Source organism: Oncorhynchus mykiss, chromosome 12 (assembly GCF_013265735.2).
Source record: "Oncorhynchus mykiss isolate Arlee chromosome 12, USDA_OmykA_1.1, whole genome shotgun sequence".
Taxonomy (NCBI): domain Eukaryota; kingdom Metazoa; phylum Chordata; class Actinopteri; order Salmoniformes; family Salmonidae; genus Oncorhynchus; species Oncorhynchus mykiss.
This window is the reverse complement of record NC_048576.1, coordinates 32,234,093-32,257,962: the sequence shown is the minus strand read 5'-3', so window position 1 is coordinate 32,257,962 and position 23,870 is coordinate 32,234,093. Positions and strand designations below refer to the sequence as shown.

At 41.9% G+C, this 23,870-nt stretch overlaps 1 protein-coding gene across 3 annotated transcripts in view; it reads left to right on the top strand.

Annotated features, from left to right (window-relative positions):
* The window catches only part of LOC110537458 (UV radiation resistance-associated gene protein), a 162,174-nt gene that overhangs the window by 42,210 nt on the left and 96,094 nt on the right, over positions 1–23,870 (top strand). For all 3 annotated transcript variants that reach the window (XR_005034947.1, XM_021623519.2, XM_036937403.1), the window contains exon 7: positions 14,744–14,849. Coding sequence is in view for 2 of the 3 variants with exons in the window: in XM_021623519.2 (XP_021479194.2) it covers positions 14,744–14,849 (106 nt within the window). In the remaining variant the exon portion in view is untranslated. The remainder of the gene's footprint in view (positions 1–14,743; positions 14,850–23,870) is intronic.

Genomic DNA, 23,870 nt, shown 5'->3' with positions numbered 1-23,870 from the left:
AATGACTTTACCTCACAGATTGGGAATATTAGTTTTGGTATTGAATAGAAAGACATGACTTTACGATAAAAATTACTTCAAATGTATGAATTCAGTGTGCTAGTTGTTTTAGATAACGCCTAGGGCTGTTACAGTGACTGTAATACTGCCACACCGGCGGTCACGAGTCATAAAGGCAGTCAAATTACACATGACTGTTTAGTCACGGTAATTAGGCTTCTCCAAATTCTGATGCTGCTGACGGTCATTAGTAGCATACCAAACTTACTAACTGCCTGGTACCAGCACTCTATTGTCCCTCTAATTACTCTGACATCAATGCGAATGTAATCTAAAATCTTCTCAAACACTTCATGAGCTCATGTTGTGCAACATTTCTATAGGCTATGCAATTGCGCGAGAACAGAGTGATGGCCTCTATTAAAAAGAGGAAGCTCCCCTCCGCTTTCTATAGGCTAGGCCTACTATATTTACATCTAATCTTTCCAAATATTAAGCACATGGAGTATAGCCTACCTGGCTGGCATGAAAATGAACCATGGGAAAAGCGTCCTCTATTTGCTATTTAAGTACATAGATGACATGTATTTTTTTCCCCCGGTCCATTTTAAATCAAAATAAATTGTATATGTAAAGACCAGATTAAATCAAGAATAGTGAAAGATTAGTGGAATCTGTGTGGGGGAGCTGGACAGGTAGGATTGGTAGGACAGTGAAGGTGAACAGGTGGTCACAGGTCAGGTGACAGAGGAATGGATGAGACTGAGGCAGGAATTGCTTTAACCGTAAAGTGGTATATTTACTGAGTAGTCTGTGCTGTATAACAAAGGAAACAGAATAAAGTGTATCCAATCAAATTCATAATCACAAAGATCAAATCTTAACAATCATTCATTATTAACATAATTAGGGAATTCAGCAATCCAGTTCATTACGAAGTCAATAGGGATCATCCTTGAGTCATTTAGGCTCGTAACTATTTATCATAATCATGAGAAGAATAATACAAACAGTGATCGGTTATTCAATCTATAATCCCCATTAGTTTGATATCAGAATCGATCAGTTTAGCAAACAATGATGTTTCATATTTCACCCTTTCAAGTGTCTTCATAATTACATGTAATTTCATTATGGCATAATTGGACTGTGAGGATCCATTTAGCTCCATATATCATTAAACATTCACATTACACATTAGGTTTGAAGCGTGCGCTCCGCGGTGATAACTATAAACAATAATTGATGTCCCACTCTCCCGATCGCAAAATAGATAGTTCAGCTGAAAGGTAACAGATTCGGTGGATTTACGTGGATTCATGGACGCGCAAAACTTCTGGATTAGACGGAGTTAAGGAAGAGAAAGTAGCGAGATCGACGATTTCCTCCTTTTACGGCTTTGAGATCTGTCGGACATTTCCACCTGACCTAATTAAAGCGCCCCTGGCCCAGCTGAGAAAGTGGCCATGAATTAAAGGATTCTTCCACCAACTCCATGGCCCTTTTCTACAAATAGTCTGATGGGTGACAATATTAGCCTATCACTTGTGAATTATCACTTGTCCCTCTGCAGCTATATGGTGAGCAATATGTTTGGAACATCGAATGGCAATCGAATCGCAATACATATAGAATCGGAATACGTACAAGTATCGTGATATCGTGTATTGAGGTTCTTGGCAGTTCCCAGCTCTGCCTTCCAGTATGCAAATTAGGGAGCCAAATCAGGTTTGCTAACAACCATCCCTAGGCTACACTGACGAGTCACTTTAGCGGTCTCTGACAAGTCTCGACATGGGCTTTGAATCGTAGGAAAATACAAACTAGATCTTTGGTCTACTTGTTCCGATGAGATACCCTAGACATATACAGTGGGCAAAAAGTATTTAGTCAGCCACCAATTGTGCAAGTTCTCCCACTTAAAAAGATGAGAGAGGCCTGTAATTTTCATCATAGGTACACTTCAACTATGACAGACAAAATTAGAAAAAAATATCCAGAAAATCACATTGTAGGATTTTTAATGAATTTATTTGCAAATGATGGTGGAAAATAAGTATTTGGTCACCTACAACCAAGCAAGATTTCTGGCTCTCACAGACCTGTAACTTCTTCTTTAAGAGGCTCCTCTGTCCTCCACTCGTTACCTGTATTAATGGCACCTGTTTGAACTTGTTATCAGTATAAAAGACACCTGTCCACAACCTCAAACAGTCACACTCCAAACTCCACTATGGCCAAGACCAAAGAGCCGTCAAAGGACACCAGGAACAAAATTGTAGACCTGCACCAGGCTGTGAAGACTGAATCTGCAATAGGTAAGCAGCTTGGTTTAAAGAAATCAACTGTGGGAGCAGTGGTTAGTATTTGTTAGTTGTGGATAGTAGTGTTTAGTAGTGGAAGACATACAAGACCACTGATAATCTCCCTCGATCTGGGGCTCCACGCAAGATCTCACCCCGTGGGGTCAAAATGATCACAAGAACGGTGAGCAAAAATCCCAGAACCACACGGGGGGACCTAGTGAATGACCTGCAGAGAGCTGGGACCAAAGTAACAAAGCCTACCATCAGTAACACACTACACCGCCAGGGACTCAAATCCTGCAGTGCCAGATGTGTCCCTCTGCTTAAGCCAGTACATGTCCAAGCCCGTCTGAAATTTGCTAGAGAGCATTTGGATGATCCAGAAGAAGATTGGGAGAATGTCATATGGTCAGATGAAACCAAAATATAACTTTTTGGTAAAAACTCAACTCGTCGTGTTTGGAGGACAAAGAATGCTGAGTTGCATCCAAAGAACACCATACCTACTATGAAGCATGGGGGTGGAAACATCATGCTTTGGGGCTGTTTTTCTGCAAAGGGACCAGGATGACTGATCCGTGTAAAGGAAAGAATGAATGGGGCCATGTATCGTGACATTTTGAGTGAAAACATCCTTCCATCAGCAAGGGCATTGAAGATGAAACGTGGCTGGGTCTTTCAGCATGACAATGATCCCAAACACACCGCCCGGGCAACGGAGTGGCTTCGTAAGAAGCATTTCAAGGTCCTCTTGGAATGGGCCAAAATACCAGCAACAGTGTGTGAAAACCTTGTGAAGACTTACAGAAAACATTTTACCTCTGTCATTGCCAACAAAGGGTATATAACAAAGTATTGAGAAACTTTTGTTATTGACCAAATACTTATTTTCCACCATAATTTGCAAATCAATTCATTAAAAATCCTAAAATGTGATTTTGTGGATTTCTTTTCTAATTTTGTCTGTCATAGTTGAAGTGTACCTATGATGAAAATTACAGGCCTCTCTCATCTTTTTAAGTGGGAGAACGTGCACAAATGGTGGCTGACTAAATACTTTTTTGCCCCACTGTAACTACGTTGTATGATTTATGAATATCAAAGGGATATAGGAGACTGACTTTATTTAGTCAGTTTGACATCTTTTATAAACTAGTCAACACTTGCTGTTCGGTCGTCAATCAAAGCACAGTAAATAGCCTATGCCCCCAACTCTGTGACTGTATAGGCCTATGAAACAAGCAAAAGAAAATAATTATATGTGCCAAAAACAATAATTAAATGGTTTTCAACTCATCATTAGCACTTAACATGGGACGTGTACATTTACTCACAGGAGATAATGAAGAAGCATCATGTTCTCCCTCTGTGAAAATAAATTTGACTGCAGCCAACCACTGCGTACAAAAATAACACCGGTACCGAGAGGTGGGACAGATAGCAGACAAACAAACTAACAGTTTCCCTGCCATCGTTTGCTTTGACTGTCCTATCAATAGATCACTAGAAGATGCATATCTTTCGTTCTAGCGGGAGAAGGCTACACAGACATTTCTGACTAGCGAATTGAAACTTTTAAATGAAAAGAAGCCTAGTTCATTTATTAAGTGGAAAAAGTAGCCAGCTTACAATAAGTCTGTTATCGGCTATTTGGCCGGAGCTTATGGAAAACACTGCACTTCCTCTGAAGCGCTGGGCCTGGTGGAGCAGATGGAGTGGAAAGCCAAGGGAGAACAGTCTAGATGCACCATGGCCTGTGGGGCAATAGCTGCTCTGTTCCTTTCAAAATACCTTGAAATAACAGGCAAGGTGATCCCATCTCACCTCTGCTATTTCTGTCTATGGTGCCCCTGGCACAGGCAATTTGACAATCGAATGAAATTACACCGATATCTCTCAATTCTACCGAGAAGATGATCAAACTTGACTATCTAGAGGAAGTAAAAGTCGCAACAATCTCACTTTATCGAAACAATGTATCTCAATCCCTCCCAAAAAATTTGAAGATAGACAAATTCAGCTCTCTCAAGTTAAAAAAATAAATCTAACAAATCTGCCATACTGCCTCACAAGACCCCGATGGAGGACTTAATCTCTACTTATGGAATCCCAATCCTTTCCCATGTTAAATGTTTGTGATATACAGTATTTACTTCCTTCGATAAAACCATTTCCAGAAACTAACAGAATGCTAAGATCAATTAAATTCAACCTCAGTAGATGGACTAATATCCCAGTTGCTTTAACCGAACAATAAACTCAGCAAAAAAAGGAACGTCCTCTTACTGCCGACTGCGTTTATTTTCAGCAAACTTAATGTGTAAATATTTGCATGAACATCAGATTTAACAACTGAGACATAAACTGAACAAGTTCCACAGACATGTGACTAACAAAAATGGAATAATGTGTCCCTGAACAAAGGGGGTGTCAAAATCAAAAGTATCAATCAGTATCTGGTGTGGCCACCAGCTGCATTAAGTACTGCAGTGCAGCTCCCCCTCATAGACTGCGCCAGATTTGCCAGTTCTTGCTGTGAGATGTTACCCCACTCTTCCACCAAGGCACCTGCAAGTTCCTGGACATTTCTGGGTGGAATAGCCCTCACCCTCCAATCCAACCGGTCCCAGACGTGCTCAATGGGATTGAGATCCAGGCTCTTCGCTGGCCATGGCAGAACACTGACATTCCTGTTTTGCGGGAAATCACGCACAGAACAAGCAGTATGCTTGGTGGAATTGTCAAGCTGGAGGGTCATGTCAGGATGAGCCTGCAGGAAGGGTACCACATGAGGGAGGAGGATGTCTTCCCTGTAATGCACAGCGTTGAGATTGTCTGATGATGCTGTTTCACACCGCCCCAGACCATGACGGACCCTCCACCTCCAAATTGATCCCGCTCCAGAGTACAAGCCTCGGTGTAACGCTCATTCCTTCGACGATAAACGCAAATCTGACCGTCATCCTTGGTGAGACAAAGCCACGACTCGTCAGTGAAAGTACTTTTTGCCAGTCCTGTCTGGTCCAGCGACGGTGGGTTGTGCCCATAGACGAAGTTGTTGCCGGTGATGTCTGGTGAGGACCTGCCTTACAACAGGCCTACAAGCCCTCCAGTCCAGCCTCTCGCGGACAGTCTGAGCACTGATGGAGGGATTGTGCATTCCTGGTGTAACTCGGGGAGTTGTTGTTGTGTTGCCTTCCTGTACCTGTCCCACAGGTGTGATGTTCAGATGTACCGATCCTGTGCAGGTGTTGTTATTGTTACATGTGGTCTGCCACTGCGAGGACGATCAGCTGTTCGTCCTGTCTCCCTGTAGCGCTGTCTTAGGCGTCTCACAGTACGGACATTGCAATTTATTGCCCTGGCCACATCTGCTGTCCTCATGCCTCCTTGCAGCATGCCTAAGGCTCTTTCACGCAGATGAGCAGGGACCCTGGGCATCTTTCTTTTGGATTTTTTCTTAACTGTAACCTTATTTGCCTACTGTCTGTAAGCTGTTAGTGTCTTCATGACCGTTCCACAGGTGCATGTTCATTAATTGTTTATGGTTCACTGAACAAGCATGGGAAACAATGTTTAAACCCTTTACAATGAAGATCTGTGAAGTTATATGGATTCTATTAATTATTTTGAAAGACAGGGTCCTGAAAAAGGGTTGTTTTCTTTTTTTTGCTGAGTTTATTTATTGTCAAAATGAATATTGCTACAGCTGAATTTCTGTAGTTCAATGCTTCTCTTGTGTCCCCGTTCTAGCTATTGGGATAAAATCCATAGTGCGGTTTCAAATATGGCAAGGACTATTCGTGCCAAACATTTAAATTGTATTTCCAGGCATTTACATTTCGTCCTAAATTGGTTTAGACATGATTATTCTGCCCCTTGGCTTAGTATAGAGAGAGATATGGTGTCTCCTATTGCCTTGGAAGAGGTGGTCTTCACTGATACATCCCTTAAACATTATGAACTATGCTTTGGTCCTATTATTGTGCACACCATTTCTATTTGGCGCAAAATTGAAAAACAATGCAACTGGGAATCAAAATTACATGTCAATACTCCAATATTTCACAATAACTCCCTGCTATATTGAAGGCGTCCTTTTGCAACCCCCAATGGTCCAAACTTTGAATCCGTACCCTTGCCGATATCATGGACAGTAGTGGTTTGAGAAAATGCAGATTTGAAAAACAAATAAAACATATACTCAAATCTTTTTTTTCTATAATTAGAACTTAGTAGTTCCTTGGGAAACCAAACTACCTAACCATCCCGAATAATATATATAAACAACTTTTGGAAAGCTTATATTCAGAGTTTGAACAACCCTTTAACTGGAACAGAATATGAACAAATATGACCTTGGCACCCCATAATCCAAATCATCAATTTAAATATTTTAAGTTTGTTCACAGACTGTATTAAACACAAATAAAATGTTTTACGATGAGATTGGCCCCAACTGTTCACTGTGTTCCCTAAATCAGGTTGGCTCATTCCTCCATATGATGTGGAAGTGGGCGCAATCTTAGTTGCTAGGGGGTGTGCGAAAGGGTGGTAAACATGGTTTCCAGGGGTGTGGGGTTTGGATGGAGACATGTTGGTTGGGGGAATGGGAGGTTGGTGGTGGAGGCCCAGTTCTATTTTTTTGTTTGATTTTCCTGAATGTATTATTAGTTATTAAACTGTATATATTTCTTACTGTTATTTCTTTTGAGCGGCAGCCTATGGGTACAGGTTTTATAAACTTATAATTTGTAATGTACCTTAGACTGGAAATGTAGGCCGAGTACTCAAGTGGCTCCAGGAATCTTATTCACAGTTGTAAAACGAAAGCGAATTACGCCTGTGTATGTGCTGTAACTCTATATATCATTTTAGCACAGGGTATATACACTGTTTCCAGTTTATTCGGTACACCACCCCGTTCACGAAAATGGTTCGCTCATACAGTCACGTGGCTTAATATATAAAGCAGGCAGACAGGCATCGAGGCATTCAGTTACTGTTTGATTGAATGTGAGAATGGGGAAAAAGCGACTTTGAGCATGGTATGATCATCGGTGCCAGGCGTGCCCATTCCAATATCTGAGAAACCGCCATCCTCCTGAGCTTTTCACGTATGACGGTGTCTAGGTTTTACCGAGAATAGAATGACAAACAAAACCATCCGGTCATCGGCACTCCTGTGGCCGAAAACAGCTAGTTGATGAGTGGTCGAAGGAGGACAGCATGAATCGTGCAAGCTAAGATAACAGGTGAGCCACAAACAGGCAAATAATGGCACATTACAACAGTGGTGTGCAGAACGGCATCTTGGAACACACAACTCGTTGGTCCTTGTCACGCATGGGCTATTGCTGCAGACGACCACACCGGTTCCACTCCTTTCAGCTAAAAACTGAAGCGGCTCCAGTGGACACTCAATCACCAACACTGGACAATTGAAGAGTGCAAAAACATGGGCTGATTCACCGAATTCCATTTTCTGGATGTCTTTTGGGTGGTGGACCATTCTTGATACACACGGGAAACTGTTGAGCGTGAAACTAAGCCGTGTTGCAGTTCTTGACACACTGAAACCAGTGCGCCTGGCATCTACTATCATACCCCGTTCAATGGCAATTAAATAGTTGGCCTTGCCCATTCACCATCTGAATGGCACACATACGTGATCCTTGTCTCAATTGTCTCAAGGTTTAAAAATCCATCTTTAACCTGTCTCCTCCCCTTCATCTACACTGATTTAACAGGTGACATCAATTAGGATCATATCTTTCATCTGGGTCAGTCTGTCATGGAAAGTGCAGGTGTTCCAAATGTTTGGTACACTCTGTGTTGGCTGATAAAATGTTGAATCTATCGCAATATGATTGTTTCACTCAACCAATAGGCTCTACACATCATTTGTTGAACAGATGATCCACAGAATTCCACGCTCTTAACACATTGTCAGATGAAGCTTTTTCCCCTCTATCAATGCCACGTTGTTCTTTCTCTGTATTCTCCGATTATTTATTTTACTGACCTCCCTCCCTCGTGTGTGTGTTTGTGTCTGTTCAGTGTGTGAAAACGGAGGCAGTGTTCTACTGTAAAGGCTAGAGGGGTCTGCCCTGACCCAGTGTCTAGGGGAGGTGATAAGCCTTTCCTGTAGTTAGTGCCTTGCCTCATAGCAGTCCTGTGGGTTTCCTGCCGGCTCTCAGCCACAGGATATTGTTCTGGGCCGGATTAAGAGGACCCATTTAAACAGCTGGCCCACTCCAGGCCCAGAGAGCTGACCCCCAGGGTCCCAACGCCACCATTCAGACTACAGAAAACAAACTGGCTACTAAACCCCAAATCACTGTGCATAATATGGACGTATCTATGCTATTTTGCTATCACACCTCAGGAGTATACTTGGGCGGTATCAAAACAAGCCCAGTAGGTGCTGAGGGACTCCTGTTGTAAGATGTGGTCCTCTGGGCCATTCTTTTGCAGCTATTCACCCTAACATTCCTCTGTGCTCCAAACTTAGTGTGGAAATCTCTTTTTCTTCACTATCCCTAAAATCATGCGTTAGACTACTATTTCATGTGTTCTATGAGTTAGTTACATTCTCACGTTTAGTATATTAGAGTTATGTCAAGACATTATAGACATGTTTTTGTCTTTTTTAATTTTCAAGGTGTTTCAAATGGGAGAAACTAAGAGTCTCACACGCCATGCCACTAGCCTGCATTCTTTGTTTGTTTCCAGCCACTAGGCCCATGTAGACTCCTGGGTCTTGTTAATTTGCTACGGTGTGCACTAATTATTTAACAAAAATTACGCTTTTCTTATTGGACAATTTCACGTAGTTCCTCTCTAATTTGTTCTGTTTGGTGCCCATGTAGACTGAGTGTTCCTGCTCCTGGTTGTTTAGGCTATATCTCTTTCTTTCTTCCGGGGCCAACATCGCTTGCTGGCGGTCAGCGAACACCGCTGTCAGGGGAGTAGGCACGCTAGGCCCTAACTTTGATCCTAATTGATGTAACAGTGGTGATAAAAGGCAAGTCTTCGTGCGGTAAGGATATTAGTTGTTTATTGTTGGGTTCATTACCCCCGGCAGCTTTATTGACCTAGAAGGACACTTTGGGTTTAGGCTGAGGTGAGGAGGTGGGAACCTCTAGTCTGTAATCAAGTGGGAGGGGTCTGGCCTCTCTGTGACCCTAGAAGACTAAAGTATCCTTTCTCAGGGTTGCTCATGGGGTTTCCCAGCATGCATTTCTCTCTTAAGTTGCCATGTATTGTAAACCAAGCTTGTTGACTTACAACATCTTGGAGGAAGTCAATAATGAGGCATCCATCCATCCATCCCCGGAGAGCAGGCGCACCAAAATATTTTCTGCGGGGGGACAATCTTATCTCCCCCTCCATGTACATAGGAGGGGGGGGGACAATGGTGAAATTTGAGGTGAATAGCGACAGGGTAAAATGTGTTGACATTCTCTGCCCTGCTGTTGAGGTCCAGGTTTGTGGCAGAATGGAAGGTGTTTATTTGGTTTTCCAACTATGTCACCCCTCTGCCTCTCTTCCCCCTTGCTTTATGTTGTTTGGCCGTTGTTGGGTACCTGTTTATATATTTGTGTTATCTGTAAAACATACAATCTATTTTGGGGTTTTATTTTATTTCTAAGATACAAATGACTACGGGTGTGAATGTATTCTATTGCTTTCATTTGTAAGATCAAACAGTCAGAATCATTTTCTGATTGATTTAATCGATATGCTCCGATGAGTAGTTTTGAACTAATTAGTCCGTTCAGTAAAAGTACATGTCTGATCTAGTTGTCTCTCAACCAGCCTATGTTCCAGGCCTGTCTGTAAGGTGTTTGTGTCTTTCTGTGTGTATGACCTATATCTGTAGACTGAGGAAGTGGAAGCGGAGGTGGAGAGGGGCCAAAAACATAAACAAGGGCCCCAATCTCTTGTCACCTGATATACGAGCATTTCAGAAATGAAACCCATCGTATCACACAGCAAAAGAAAAGTGTTTTGTCAGCCTCCTCCCCTCCTCCCTCTTATTATATTTTCTTAAATACCAACTGCACCTCACTTCCTCGTGTTTTCTCTCTAATACAAAAGATCCACAAAATGTTTCCATGCCCCCGACGTCAAGCGGTCTCTCAAAACAAAAAGCACAGTGTCGGAACGAGGGGGGGATGAAAAATGCATGATTACGAACAAAAACAGAGAACCGCTACAAGCCATTGTGGAAAAATGGAATCGACCCAGGCTTTAAGCTATCTCATCAACTGCTTTGTGATTGAGGAGTGCAAGACCCCAACCCCCAATGCTATATAAGGCAAGCAATGAAATGTGTTTTGTTTGGATGTGCCCCTACTCTATTCTCCAGAGGGACAGAGGATGGGATATTTTTTCTTCTTTCAATTCAATTTGAAAGGCTTTATCGGCATGGGAAACATATGTTTAAATTGCCAAAGCAAATTAAATGGACAATAAACGTGAAAAAGTGAAATAAACAATAAAACTAACAGTAAGCATTACACTCAAATGGTATATTATGGCAATGTACAGTGTTGTGAAAATGTGCAAATAGTTGAAGTACAAAATGGAAAATAAAGAATCCGTTAATATGGGTTGCATTTACAATGGTGTTTGTACTTCACTGATTGCCCTTTGTCCTCTTTCTCTCTATATTTCTCTCTTTTCTTTTCTCTCTCTTTTCCCCTAGTTGTTTTCCTACCTTTATCTCTGTAAACCAGATGATACATCTGCCTTTGCTGTTGCTCGGCACTGATTGCGAGATTGGGTTTGCTGGCCTGTTGCTCTATGTATAAACCATGGTAAATATTTATTTGGAGATCATCAGTTGGGTAAATGAATCCATGAATGGGACAGGCCATCAGAGCCAGTGCTTTGGGGAGGCCACTCTGGAAGGAGTTACTACGTACTGGATGTGTATGAGGTTAGAAAGTCAATGCCATTTTGTATTTATTACAATGTTCATTGATTTTGCACCTCATAAATCCATCAACCCTTACTTCTTTCCTGCTTTATTCTGTGAGACGCAGCATCACAAACAACAATTCTTTAAAGATGGCTTCCAAGCAGCTGTCTGTTTAGGGCAAATGTTCCATTTGAGAGTTCAAAAATGTTGTTGTAATCAACATGCTTTTATCAAGCATTCACCCACCAACTGATTTAATGTTTAAAGCCAACAGATGTTATTATTTTCAGATGCCTATAGATCTTAAATCAAGGACTGAATGTCCTTTTGAAGCACATCTGAAATGCGTACTTATTTGAATTGTAACTCCAAGTAATCCCTAGTTGTCATTTTCACTAGTCCTGTTGTAGAAAAGGAAAAGTTGTTTTATCGTTCAGTGGGTTTTCTGGAGGGGTTTGTGCCAGCCTGGTCGTTGTACTGCCCCAGTGAGAGCATAGTTGCATGGGATTTGTTCACCCCCCTCCCCCCCTGTGATCCAGGGGCCCTGGCCCTCCTAGCCTCAGACTGGTAGAGCTGATAAGGGTTTCAGACATGCGTGAAGGTCTGGGGAGATAACAGCACTCACCTAGGGGAAGTGGCCATATCAGATTCCTTCATCGCAATCACCTCGGACTGATAAAGCTGTCAAAATGGCTTTGCTCTGACGTTTCCTAGGACTATCTCCAACGGCTATCGTTGTCTTCCCAGGCAGGTTGAAATGGGAAGAAAAGTGAATGATTGTATTCAAGATTTTTTCCCTCCCTCCGTTCTTAGTGTGAAATCATTAGAAGTTAGTGTCTGACCCCACTTACTGAAGATACAGGAGTGATGAATGTTGGTCTGGGCTCCGTCCTCCTACCACACACAGTAATATCCTGAGGTGTCTGAGGAACAGCGTTTTAATGAAAAAACATGGAGTGGGCTGGAGGCACCCTAGATCTGTGGAAATATCTCAGAGCTGGATTAGTGGAAACCAATTTTATGGAGGGTCAGGCATAAAACCCAGTAAAAGAGGCAGTTCCAGGAAGGCTCTGAGGGACTGCATACCGAAGCAAAACCCCTTTTCTCAACAGTCCCGTAAAGTTACTAAAATTCCCCACTTCCACTTCTTCCATGACCACAGGCCACATTCTCACTCTGCCATAACCACGTTCCCCACTGCAACCACTATGAACTCAACCACAAGTGGTTGTTGCATCATGAGAGGCGAGTGTATATAGTCCATGGACTAATACCCAGAGCTGCTGCTCACACATGGACCACATTCAAGTGCAAGCAGTGGGAAAGAGCTGCACCCGAGTACCCCCCCCCCTTCACCACCCGACCCCAAAAGGCCCATGATGTATGTAGCCTAGATGACTTATTGGCAGACAACTAGCTGCCTTGTTCAGCATGGATAGAGGAATGGAGTTTTTAGCCTCACTGATTTAGCCAATTACCTCATTTAAGAAAATTGAGGAACGAAAGCAACGGGTATGGGATACGTGAGTGAAAAGAGGGACGTTTATCTGAAAAAGCTGTGGCTCCACGCCACCCTGCTTAATGTAACCTTTACTGAGAGAGAGAGAGAGAGAGAGAGAGAGAGAGAGAGAGGCATGTGTGGACCCAGGTGGTTGCAGTCACGTAGTGAAGAAAGATGTCCGTAGTCACAGAGACCAATTTTGTTAAATGTTTTTGATCAATTTTGAGATTGTGGTAAATTGGGAAAGACCAAAAGGCTTCTTTTCAGATTCGTGCTCCGAAGTGAGGTGTTGAGAATGATTGAGAATTTCTAAGAAAGAAGCATAGTATGAATTTTAGAAGAAAGTTGTGGTTGAATATTCCCATTATGTTATAAGTACTAGAGGAAGGGGAAACCACCAGGCCTCAGTATACCTGGACCCTGATGACAGTTTCAAAGGCCCCAGAAGTGGAGTATGAAAGATCGCAGAGTGTTTTGGCACCAGTACAGGATTATCCACAATCCTGGGCCCTTAAAATAGTCTTTGTGGCTTATATCAAGTCCACTGATTCAGCCAAAAGCTGAAGAACTCTGGTTTTGGTGCATTGATTGACTGAAGACTATGCATAGTGGTTTGGGGCGGGAATCTGCCTTAGCATTATCTAGGTTAAGTGCTGAGATATTACTATTAAACACAGGCCAGGCAGCACGTTCTTAGATCATCCTCAGGGTTCACTAGTAGCGAACAATAGACAGAAGGAGGGATTGTAGGATGGAGATGTGAGGAACAGCCTGCTTCAGAAAGAGGTGGAATGATGTGACTGGAAGAATGGTGGGTTGGAAAGTTGGGGCAGGGGGGCTGAAAGATAACCACATCTCTCCACCGGGAGCCCCCAGACCAGATGGTGGAACCATTCATACTGTAGATGAGAGAGAGAATGGGTCAGACACTGCCAGCCACACTGCCACATCTAACACTTACCTCCCATTGAGCGTGTCTGTAAATTGGACAAAACAAGGGTGATCTCGAGTCTCTCTGACAATATTATTGCTAATGCCTGCCCTCCTGCGTGTGAGGAGGACCCTCATATCTCAGCCTGGTGTGATGGTTGTCTGTTCCTATTAGATGTGTCCCTGGGGCAGCTCTGTTGTGGGGAGCATCTCAGTCTCCCTCTCTCCCTCCCTCCCCATGAGGCCTGGAGCTGTTGAAAGCATACTTGGAGAGTTAATCAAGTCTGTGATTGATAGCTGCAATAACGTTTAAGCTTGTCTTTTGGTATTGTTGTTATTGTTCCCTCTCCAGAGAGGACAATGAATGAATGACTTCAGTACCCAAAAGTTTTGGGAATGTCTTCCATGTTTGTGGTGAGGGTTTATTAAATGGCCCGTTGAGGTTTCTCTCAGTGGTCTGGATTTAGTATGTTTAGGTCCATAGGGCAACATTGAAGCCTTAAATTGTGGTTAGATATATTAGAAAATAAAAGTGATTAAAATACTGGTGGGTTATTTGTGGTTCTTGGGTATTTGAGAACCTGATATGTCCCCTGAATCTATAGGAGTCATTTTAATGAACTTTGTTCTTTCGACGTTCTCAAAACCTGCTTTGTCCTTTGTTAATTTGGAACTTTCATTAACTTTTGAGACATTTGGAGACAATACAGCACAACAATATAGATTAAACCCCAGTAAATTAGGAAAAGAAACAATGAGGGGAAACAAACTCGCCACAAATTTAGAACACACATGTGGTCCATCATAACTCATACTTCCTCACTCTGTCCTCCAAACAAACCTATATAACATTAACAAATAGCGCAGCTAACAAGATGGCTGACATTACGCTGTCCGTAGAGGAGAGTCGGACCTCTGTTCTTCTGTATAGTTATTTATTTACTCTCCTGCAGTTGTAATGTAAATCTGTCAGCATCACAGAAGCATCCTCTATTATACAGTACATGTCTGTTGAGTTCCTGTGGTAGAGAGCCTTTTGATTAATATCCTGATTTTCTTCCTCCCTGTACTTTCTAGGCTCCACACAGCACAGAGAGCCATCAAGCAGACCCAGGTGACGGTGCAGAAGATCGGGAAGGAGATTGAGGAGAAGCTGAGGACGACAGTGGCCTGCAACGAGCGGGTGAGTCAGCCAGCCACATACAGATCCTCCACTGATCTCTGCTCATCCACAACTCATCCTCTTGCAAACCCATTATCTATGTTGTGCCAATATCATGTGCTTACTATAATAATCAGTTTGTGAGATTAGACCTGGCTAGGAGAACTGAAGTCTTTGTTCTTTTTTTTATTTGACCAAAGATGATTGTGCTCGTCCAGATGAGAAGCACTAGCAGCTACTCCTGTAGTCAGCCAAAACAACCACCTGGGATCATCCAGCAATAATAATCTGTGGACGGCACCAAGCTAGCACTAGGCTAAATGCTCAGCACATTGTAGATAGTGTATTACACAGATCCTTATAATAATATGTAATTAGACCCTCAGGCTTTTATCATATCATCTATTTAGACAGATTAAGCGGTCACCCTCTATCGCCCTCAAACTCAACTCTGGACAGGGTTGGGGAGTAACGGATTACATGTAACAGATAAATGTATTCAGTATTCAGATTACAGATTCTTTTGAAAAACTAAATGATTACTTCTAGGATGACTTTTAAATTCATTCAAAAAAATATTTAACACCTTTCTGTTTTCTCAGTGACATTAAAATCAGCATTGAAAAAAGGCGCATGTTTAAATTTGTTCAATCTGAGCGAGTCTGATTACAAGTCAGAGAACACTATGATGACACACCAGATGCGTTTGATGGATTGTGGGAAAATAGCAGGAATAGGCTTTTGTAGTCCAAGCTAAGTCTTCCAAAGATAATGCTGCAGTCATTTTCCAACTTGAATAAACACTTGGAGGTAAGGATGACAGCAGTGGTGTAGCCTACGGGCAATACAGATATCACTTATTATTGATATCTAGGCTGCATAGCGCATTGATGTGATTCACACTGCTGCTCTCTCATTTAGCTGTTTGCGCCTTATGCATTGTAGATTTTTTTGAATGTGGATGGCTGTTCACAAATGTATATGTGTTTTTTACACCAATAATGGTTTAATTGAAGAAGTTTAAGCTGCCTATCAATCATTGTTTTGGCGACCAGGGGTATATTCAGTAAGGAATCCGTTTACTGTTTAAGAACCAAATGGAAGCAAACAGAGTAAAACGAGAGTTTCTCTTGGACAAATTCAGGTAGAACTCTCTCCGTTTTCGTTCCGTTTGCTTTCGTTTAAGAAAGGTTTTGCAACAGAATCGGCGTAATGAGTATTCCCCAGTGGTCAGCAACTAGAGGTCGACCGATTCTGATTTTTTTAACGCCGATACTGATTATTGGAGGACCCAAAAAAAGCCGATACTGATTATTGGAGGACCCAAAAAAAGCCGATACTGATTATTGGAGGACCCAAAAAAAGCCGATACTGATTATTGGAGGACCCAAAAAAAGCCGATACTGATTATTGGAGGACCCAAAAAAAGCCGATACTGATTATTGGAGGACCCAAAAAAAGCCGATACTGATAAATCTGCCATTTTTTTTTTACACTTGTGTGTATAAGGTAGTAGTTTTGGAATTGTTAGTTAGATTACTTGCTGGTTATTACTGCATTGTCGGAACCAGAAGCACATTTCGCTACACTCGCATTAACATCTGCTAACCATGTGTATGTGACAAATACATTTGATTTGATATTAGTTGTAATAATGAGAATTACAACAATGCTGAATGAACACTTATTTTAACTTAATATAATACATCAATAAAATCTATTTAGTCAAATAAATAATGAAACCTGTTCAATTTGGTTTAAATAATGCAAAAACAAAGTGTTGGAGTAGAAAGTAGTAAAGTAAAAGTGCAATATGTGCCACGTTAAAAAGCTAACGTTTAAGTTCCTTGCTCAGAACATGAGAACATATAAAAGCTGGTGGTTCCTTTTAACATGAGTCTTCAATATTCCCAGGTAAGTTGTTTTAGGTTGTAGTTATTATAGGACTATTTCTCTCTATACCATTTGTGTTTCATATACCTTTGACTATCGGATGTTCTAATAGGTACTTGAGCATTGCCAGCCTAATCTCAGGAGTTGATAGACTTGAAGTCATAAACAGTGCCATGCTTGAAGCATTGCGAAGAGATGCTGGCAAACGCAGTAAAGTGCTGTTTGAATGAATGGTTACGAGCCTGCTGCTGCCTTCCACCGCCCAGTCAGACTGCTCTATCAAATCATAGACTTAATTATAATATAATACACACAGAAATACGAGCCTTAGCTCATTAATATGGTCGAATCCAGAAACTATCATAACGAAAACAAAACATTTTATTCTTTCAGTGAAATACGGAACCGTCCCGTATTTTATCTAACAGGTGGAATCCATGAGTCTAAATATTGCTGTTACATTGTACAGCCTTCAATGTTATGTCATAATTACGTAAAAGTCTGGCAAATTATTTCGCAACGAGCCAGGCGGCCCAAACTGTTGCATATACCCTGACTCTGCGTGCAATGAACGCAAGAGAAGTGACACAATTTCCCTAGTTAAAATAAATTAATGTTAGCAGGCAATATTAACTAAATATGCAGGTTTAAAAATATATACTGTGTATTTATTTTAAGAAAGGCGTTGATGTTTATGGTTAGGTACCCATTGGTGCAACGAGTGCATCTTTCGCGAATGCGCTTGTTAAATCACCCGTTTGGCGAAGTAGGCTGTGATTCAATGATAAATTTACAGGCACCGCATCGATTATATGCAACGCAGGACAAGCTAGATAAACTAGTAATATCATCAACCATGTGTAGTTAACTAGTGATTATGTTAAGATTGATTGTTTTAAAAAAAAAGATAAGTTTAATGCTAGCTAGCACCTTACCCTGGCTCCTTGCTGCACTCGCATAACAGGTAGTCAGCCTGCCACGCAGTCTCCTCGTGGAGTGCAATGTAATAGGACATGATCGGTATCCACAAATGCTGATTATCGATTGTTATGGAAACTTGAAATCGGACCCAATTAATCAGCCATTCCGATTTTAATCGGTCAACCTCTACTTGCAACAGCTGCATAGTGCGGTACCCAACCTATGGAATTAAAGTTTCAGCGAGTTTCTCCCTTCTAAACTCACCCATGGTATTGTGCTCCATACAGTCAAAAACAAGTTTCATTTTTAAAAGACCATGAATGCGGCTTTTATTGCTCAAAAACGGACACATGCTCAAACCCACACACTTTTTATAGACTTAAACAGCTGCAAATTATCAAGATATCAAAATGTCACCAACAAATGTAAACAATAGGCGTCCTTAGCAAATGCACTATATGGGGTTAATTTTTCAAATGCAAATAAAGCTTTTCGGTAGTGCTCGAAGCATGCCATTCGAGAGCAGCATTTCTTCTTCAACTCAAAACAATTTGGCTAATCTATATTTCCCAAGTCCTAATCTTGAAGATCAGGTATTTTTAAATGAATTGGAATAGCTGGAAAGATGTAAAGATAATCATATTATTACCTGTAGTAGAAAGCAATGGGTTATAGCAGGCCAACATAACCAGCCCATAAAGTAAAATGTAACATCCAAACTCTAACATTGATTTATCCTGCAATGGATGTTGTTCAATTAGTAATATTCATTTTTGTCTTCTTCTAATGCCTCTTAAGCAGGTTGACATTGGCGATATTGTTAAAATTAATGAAAACAAAAATGAGCTTTTTGGTCTTAATTGAAGGTTAGGGTTAGGCATTAGGGGTTAGCAGTGTGGTTAACTATAGGGTTAAGGTTAGGTTTACGTTTAAAACCAGATTTTATGACTTTGGCTGTAATCCAATTACTTTACTGAGTTCTGGTAATCCAAAAGTTAAGCTACTGATTTACAATTTTGGACAGGTAACTAGTAACTGTAACAGATACATTTAGAAAGTAACCTACCCAACCCTGACTCTGGACTTCAAAACCAGTGCCACTGCATTCTTTATTGTTCCCCTCTAATCAGGGACTGATTTAGACGGGTGCAATTAGTAATCAGGTACAACAGAAAACCAGCAGGCTCTGGAGTTGCATGTTGCATTGGGACATTTTAACAAAAAAAGTGTAACTTTATTTCCACCCTCCAAGTCAAATCAAAACCAATAAAAAGAAAGCATATTTAAAAATGTTGGAATTGGCTTCCAAACAGCTGTGAAAACGGAGTGGTAATCCTAGGTTTTAAATGTTGTGTTTATTGTAAACGTACACTTCAAAAGGTCCTGTTAAAAAAGCCCTGGGGCTCTGACACTTTCATGTTTTGGGGCTCAAGGTATAGGCTACACTGTCAAGTTAAAAGCTGATTTTTGCACATAAGATTTAGCCGCCCTCCCCCCTTTCCTCCACAGCTTTCTCTACAGTGTGTGTGTTCCTACAGTGCCTTCAGAAAGTATTCACTCCCATGGACTTTTTCCACATTTTGTTTTGTTACAACCAGAATTTAAAATTAAATTGAGATTGTTGTCACTGGCCTACACATACTACCCTATAATGTCAGTGGAGTTATGTTTTTGAAAAATGTAACTAATTCATTAAAAATGAAAGCTGAAATGTCTTTAGTCAATAAGTAGTCAACCACTTTTGTTATGGCAAGCCTAAATAAGTTCAGGAGTAAAAATGTGCTTAACAAGTCACATAATAAGTTGTGTGTGCATGTGCAATAATCGTGTACCCCACAGATACAATTTCAAACACACATTCAACTACAAAGACCAGGGAGGTTTTCCAATGCCTCGCAAAGAAGGGTGCCTATTTGTAGATGGGTAACAATAAATAAAAAATAATATCCCTTTGAGCAATGTGGAATTATTAATTACACTTTGGATGGTGTATCAATAAACTCCGTCACGACAAAGATGACAAACTCCATTACCTTAGAGGAAGGAAACTGCTCAGGGATTTCACAATGAGGCCAATGGTGTCTTTAACAATTACAGAGTTCAATGGCTGCGACAGGAGAAAACTGAAGCTGGCTCAACAACATTGTAGTTACTCCACAATACTAAGCCACTTGACAGAGTGAAAAGGAAGCCTGTATAGAATTTTTAAAAAAATATTCCAAAACATGCATCCTGTTTGCAACAAGGCACTAAAGTAGTACTGCAAAGAAATGAACTGGATGTCCTGAATACAAAGTGTTATCTTTGGGGCAAATCTAATGCAACATATTACTGAGTACCACTCTCCATATTTTAAATCATAGTGGTGGCTGCATCATGTTATGGGTATGCTTGTAATTGTAAACATGTTCAGGGGTATTTCATGTTAAACAAATGATAAGCAATTTGACAGAGCTTGAGTAATTTTGAACAGAATAATGGGCAAATATTGTACAATCGCTGCCAAATGTGATTCGAAAATGTATTGACTCAGGGGTGGGAATACTTATGTAAATTAGATATTTCTGTTTTTCATTTTCAATTAATGTGCAAACATTTCAAAGAATATGTTTTCACTTTGTCATTATGGGGTATTGTGTGTAGAAGGGTGAGAGAGAGAATATATGGCTGTAACACAACAAAATGGAATAAGTCAAGGGTTATGAATACTGTGTGTGTGTGTGTGTGGCTGTCATCACGGTCAGAGGAGACTGCTCCAACAGTTTCTTGTTGTTGTTCACCTACATACCTCAGTTAGTTGTCCCCTTCCCTTCCCTTCTCTCCCTTCAGCCTGTTGTTGTCTGAGTGCTGTGTTCTTTACCACTGAACTAAACTGACTACTTACTAGCACCTCAGTCAATCAGATGATGAAGACACACACACACTACAGCACAATGTTCCTATTGAAAAGGCCTTTTGGCTGATACTTCCTCTCAATGAAACATTCCAAAGCCTTTTAGAGTTCACCTCAGCTAATAAATCATGTTCTATCTCCTTTTGATCAGCCACCGCTGCTCTCTCTGTGTACTGTAGCTGAGACAGATCCTTTTAAAATGATCCCACTGAGTTATTGGTTTCGAAAGAGGGGAGCATTGTGTGTGTCTTACTCTGAGTCTCCCCTCTCTGTTTATGAGTGCTCTCCCTGTTAGTATCTCTCTCTCCCTCTGTCTGCCCACCCCACCTCACGTCTGTGTGGGATCAAAGGGTGTGGAATGGAGCCCACCAACACGGCCCGGCGTGGCCCTTTCACCCTCTCACCCACACTCTGCCATTGATCTCCAGGGTTACGGCCAGGTTATGCCTCTGTCGCTGTTGACTCAGCTGACCAACTGGCTGTTTGATGTCCGGGGACCTTCAGACAAGCAATACACAGCGCTTTGGCTGTAAGGCGCACACACACACACACACACACATGCACACACACACACACATGCACAGTCACACACACGCATGCATGCACGCAAACACACGCACCCGCGCAAGCACTACATACATCACACACACCGGCCTTAGCCTACCTGTCAACTCTGGCATTTGGCAAAAGGCTAGAGGAGGGCTGTAGTTAGTGGTGGTTAACACGCGAGCTGCAGCATTCCTGCACTACATATGGGCTCTGACACTCCGGGAGATGGGGGCTCTATCTAGCCTGTCTGAGTGACTGACACCCTCTGTTTTCCTAAAAAAAAAGCCTCAGAAGACCTTGATAAGAGGCATATCAGCATTTACTGATCCTGGCTGCGATCGCCATCTGTGTGTGTCCGTCCGTGTGCGTGCCTACATTTGTGCCTGCGTGCGTGTACGTGTCTTCTGTGTGTGTGTTGATACCACACACAGCTGCAGGCAACTGGCAAAATAAATGCTCTCTCTAAATAACAAGGTTAAAATTCCTGCTGGGTCAGAAGATAGAATGCAGGACTGACTGGGATGATCATATCAAGCAGCCAGATTGGAAGAGGAGGGAGATGCTCAGTCAGCTTACTCTCTCTCTGGTTTTCATTAGCCTCCTTGGCGGTGGATTATGATACTGATCAGAGGAATCAAAATGGGTTTGAGTTGGAGGACAAGCTCTCTCTCTCCATCCATCCCTCTTTCTCCTCTAATCTTTCCAACTTTGTGCCCTGCGAAAGAGCAAGCGCTGTTCTTCATTTGGGGGGTAGTACATCCAGGGCTGGAGGGGGCCTCCCAACAGGCCTTAAGTGAACCCCAGATAGAGTGAGATGTTCGGGGATGGTGTTGGGGCCTGATGGGGAGGCACCCTGTGGTGGCTGGAGATGTTGACTAATTGACTTGCATATACTAATGGCTCTATCCAGGTATACCCAGGCGACGGGGCATGTGGTGAGCTAGATGTCATCTGGTGTTGATGCTAGCCCTGTGTGTGTGACCCTGCACCACCTTCTCCCCACCCCTAAGGGTGCAATGCTGATGCTGTACTATTTCTTACATGGTAGCACATTTATCTTGTCTCCCCCACACTCGTTTGAGAATCTCCAGTCCTCACGTCTCTCATGATCATTTCTCATATGCCCCTTCCTCCCCCTTTCCAAGCGAGACCATTTGGAAGCCATCTGGACACACACACACACCTAAACACACAGCTCAGCTTCTCTCCTACTGCTCTGACAGTCTGAAGTGTTTGATATGGTGATAAACTGTGACTTCAGGCTGTGTGGTGAATACCACAGCAGGATTCAGTCTCTCTGTCCACTCCGATGTAATCAGAATCTAATGTTTCACTGGCGCAGCCTCCTCCGTCACCCCTGTGTCCCGCAGTCCCATGATCAATCTACAGCCAGCTGTCTGCCAGCCAGGGAAGAGAAGTATTTGGTTCAGTTCAGCACTCATGGACTCATCGTCATCTACCTGGCCTGGCCTGGCCTGGCCTTGGATAGTTAGGACTGCAATATAATGGCTAACTCTATGCCCCCCCCTCCCGCACCAACTCCATTGGCTTGTCTGCAGCTGATAAATTAGTGAATAGGTGATGTTGGTGCTCTCTCATCTTCTTCTCGTACAGTACATGTTTGCCAAAACATGGATAACCTTTGTTTAACCAGCTAATTAGCTGCTATTAGCAAAAATGTGTTTTGAGTTCCCTTTTTCAGATAATAGGCTATGTTAGTGTTTACACTTCCTCTTCCAATTACAATGTAGGGAGGTGAAAATAATGAAAACTATCTACCAAATCTAATCATTTAAAATGTTGATTACAACAATACTGAATGTATTGTACAAATCTGTCATCCTGCCCCTGAACAAGGCAGTTAACCCACTGTTCCTAGGCCGTTATTGAAAATAAGAATTTGTCCTTAACTGACTTGCCTAGTTAAATAAAGGAAAAATAAATAAAAATATGATGGGGGTCCGTGGGTCTCCGGTTTGCCTGGGTGGAGGTCCATGGGCAAAAAAAGGTTGAAGACCCCTGGTCTGAGAGAAAAGGGCAGAAGTGAGGAAGGTCCAGTTCCTGCATGTAGTAAGCCCCGCTCCAGGCCTTAGAGGGTTCAGCCACAATGTCAGTCCCAGAATGAACCAGTCACAAAGCCCACCCACTTCTATCAGATAACACTTTGCTACATAACACACTGGCCCTTTACGCCAGTTAGTGCGGTGTTCTCTCTCTCGCTTGGCAGTGACGTCAAACCCATTCACGTCCTTGAACTATATTTAGTACAATATCAAAATGCACCACAGGACAAATTCCATATGGTGTAATTGTATGACATTGGTGTCAACATAGTAGGTTAGTCCAAGTGTCTACACAGGCCACATTGAAGATTTTAAGATTGTCATTATCTATCATGCTTCCAGTGTCAATCTAAGTTGGGATTTTGAGGAAATGTATACATTTATTTTTTAACTGTGATCGACCGCCTTGGTTCTGTCTTATGTAGCAAAATTTGAAAGTGTTTTTTTTTACATTGGATTAAGAGCTACAAAATGGTATATCATACACTGCACTTGAGGAACAACGGGAAAGTAATTCTACTTTGAAAGTTGATAAACTTGTAACCTCACTTTTGAGAAAATGGCCTGTTTTGGTACCTACTGGAGAGCTCTTCTTTGTCTACACCCATTCAGCATCGTTCACGCCCTCTTAAGCTTTTTGCCCCAACAATCTCTTTAAGAGTTTATCTGAGCTTTCTGTCTAAACAACAACAGTCAAGCGCCCAAGCTAACTGGTTAACGTTG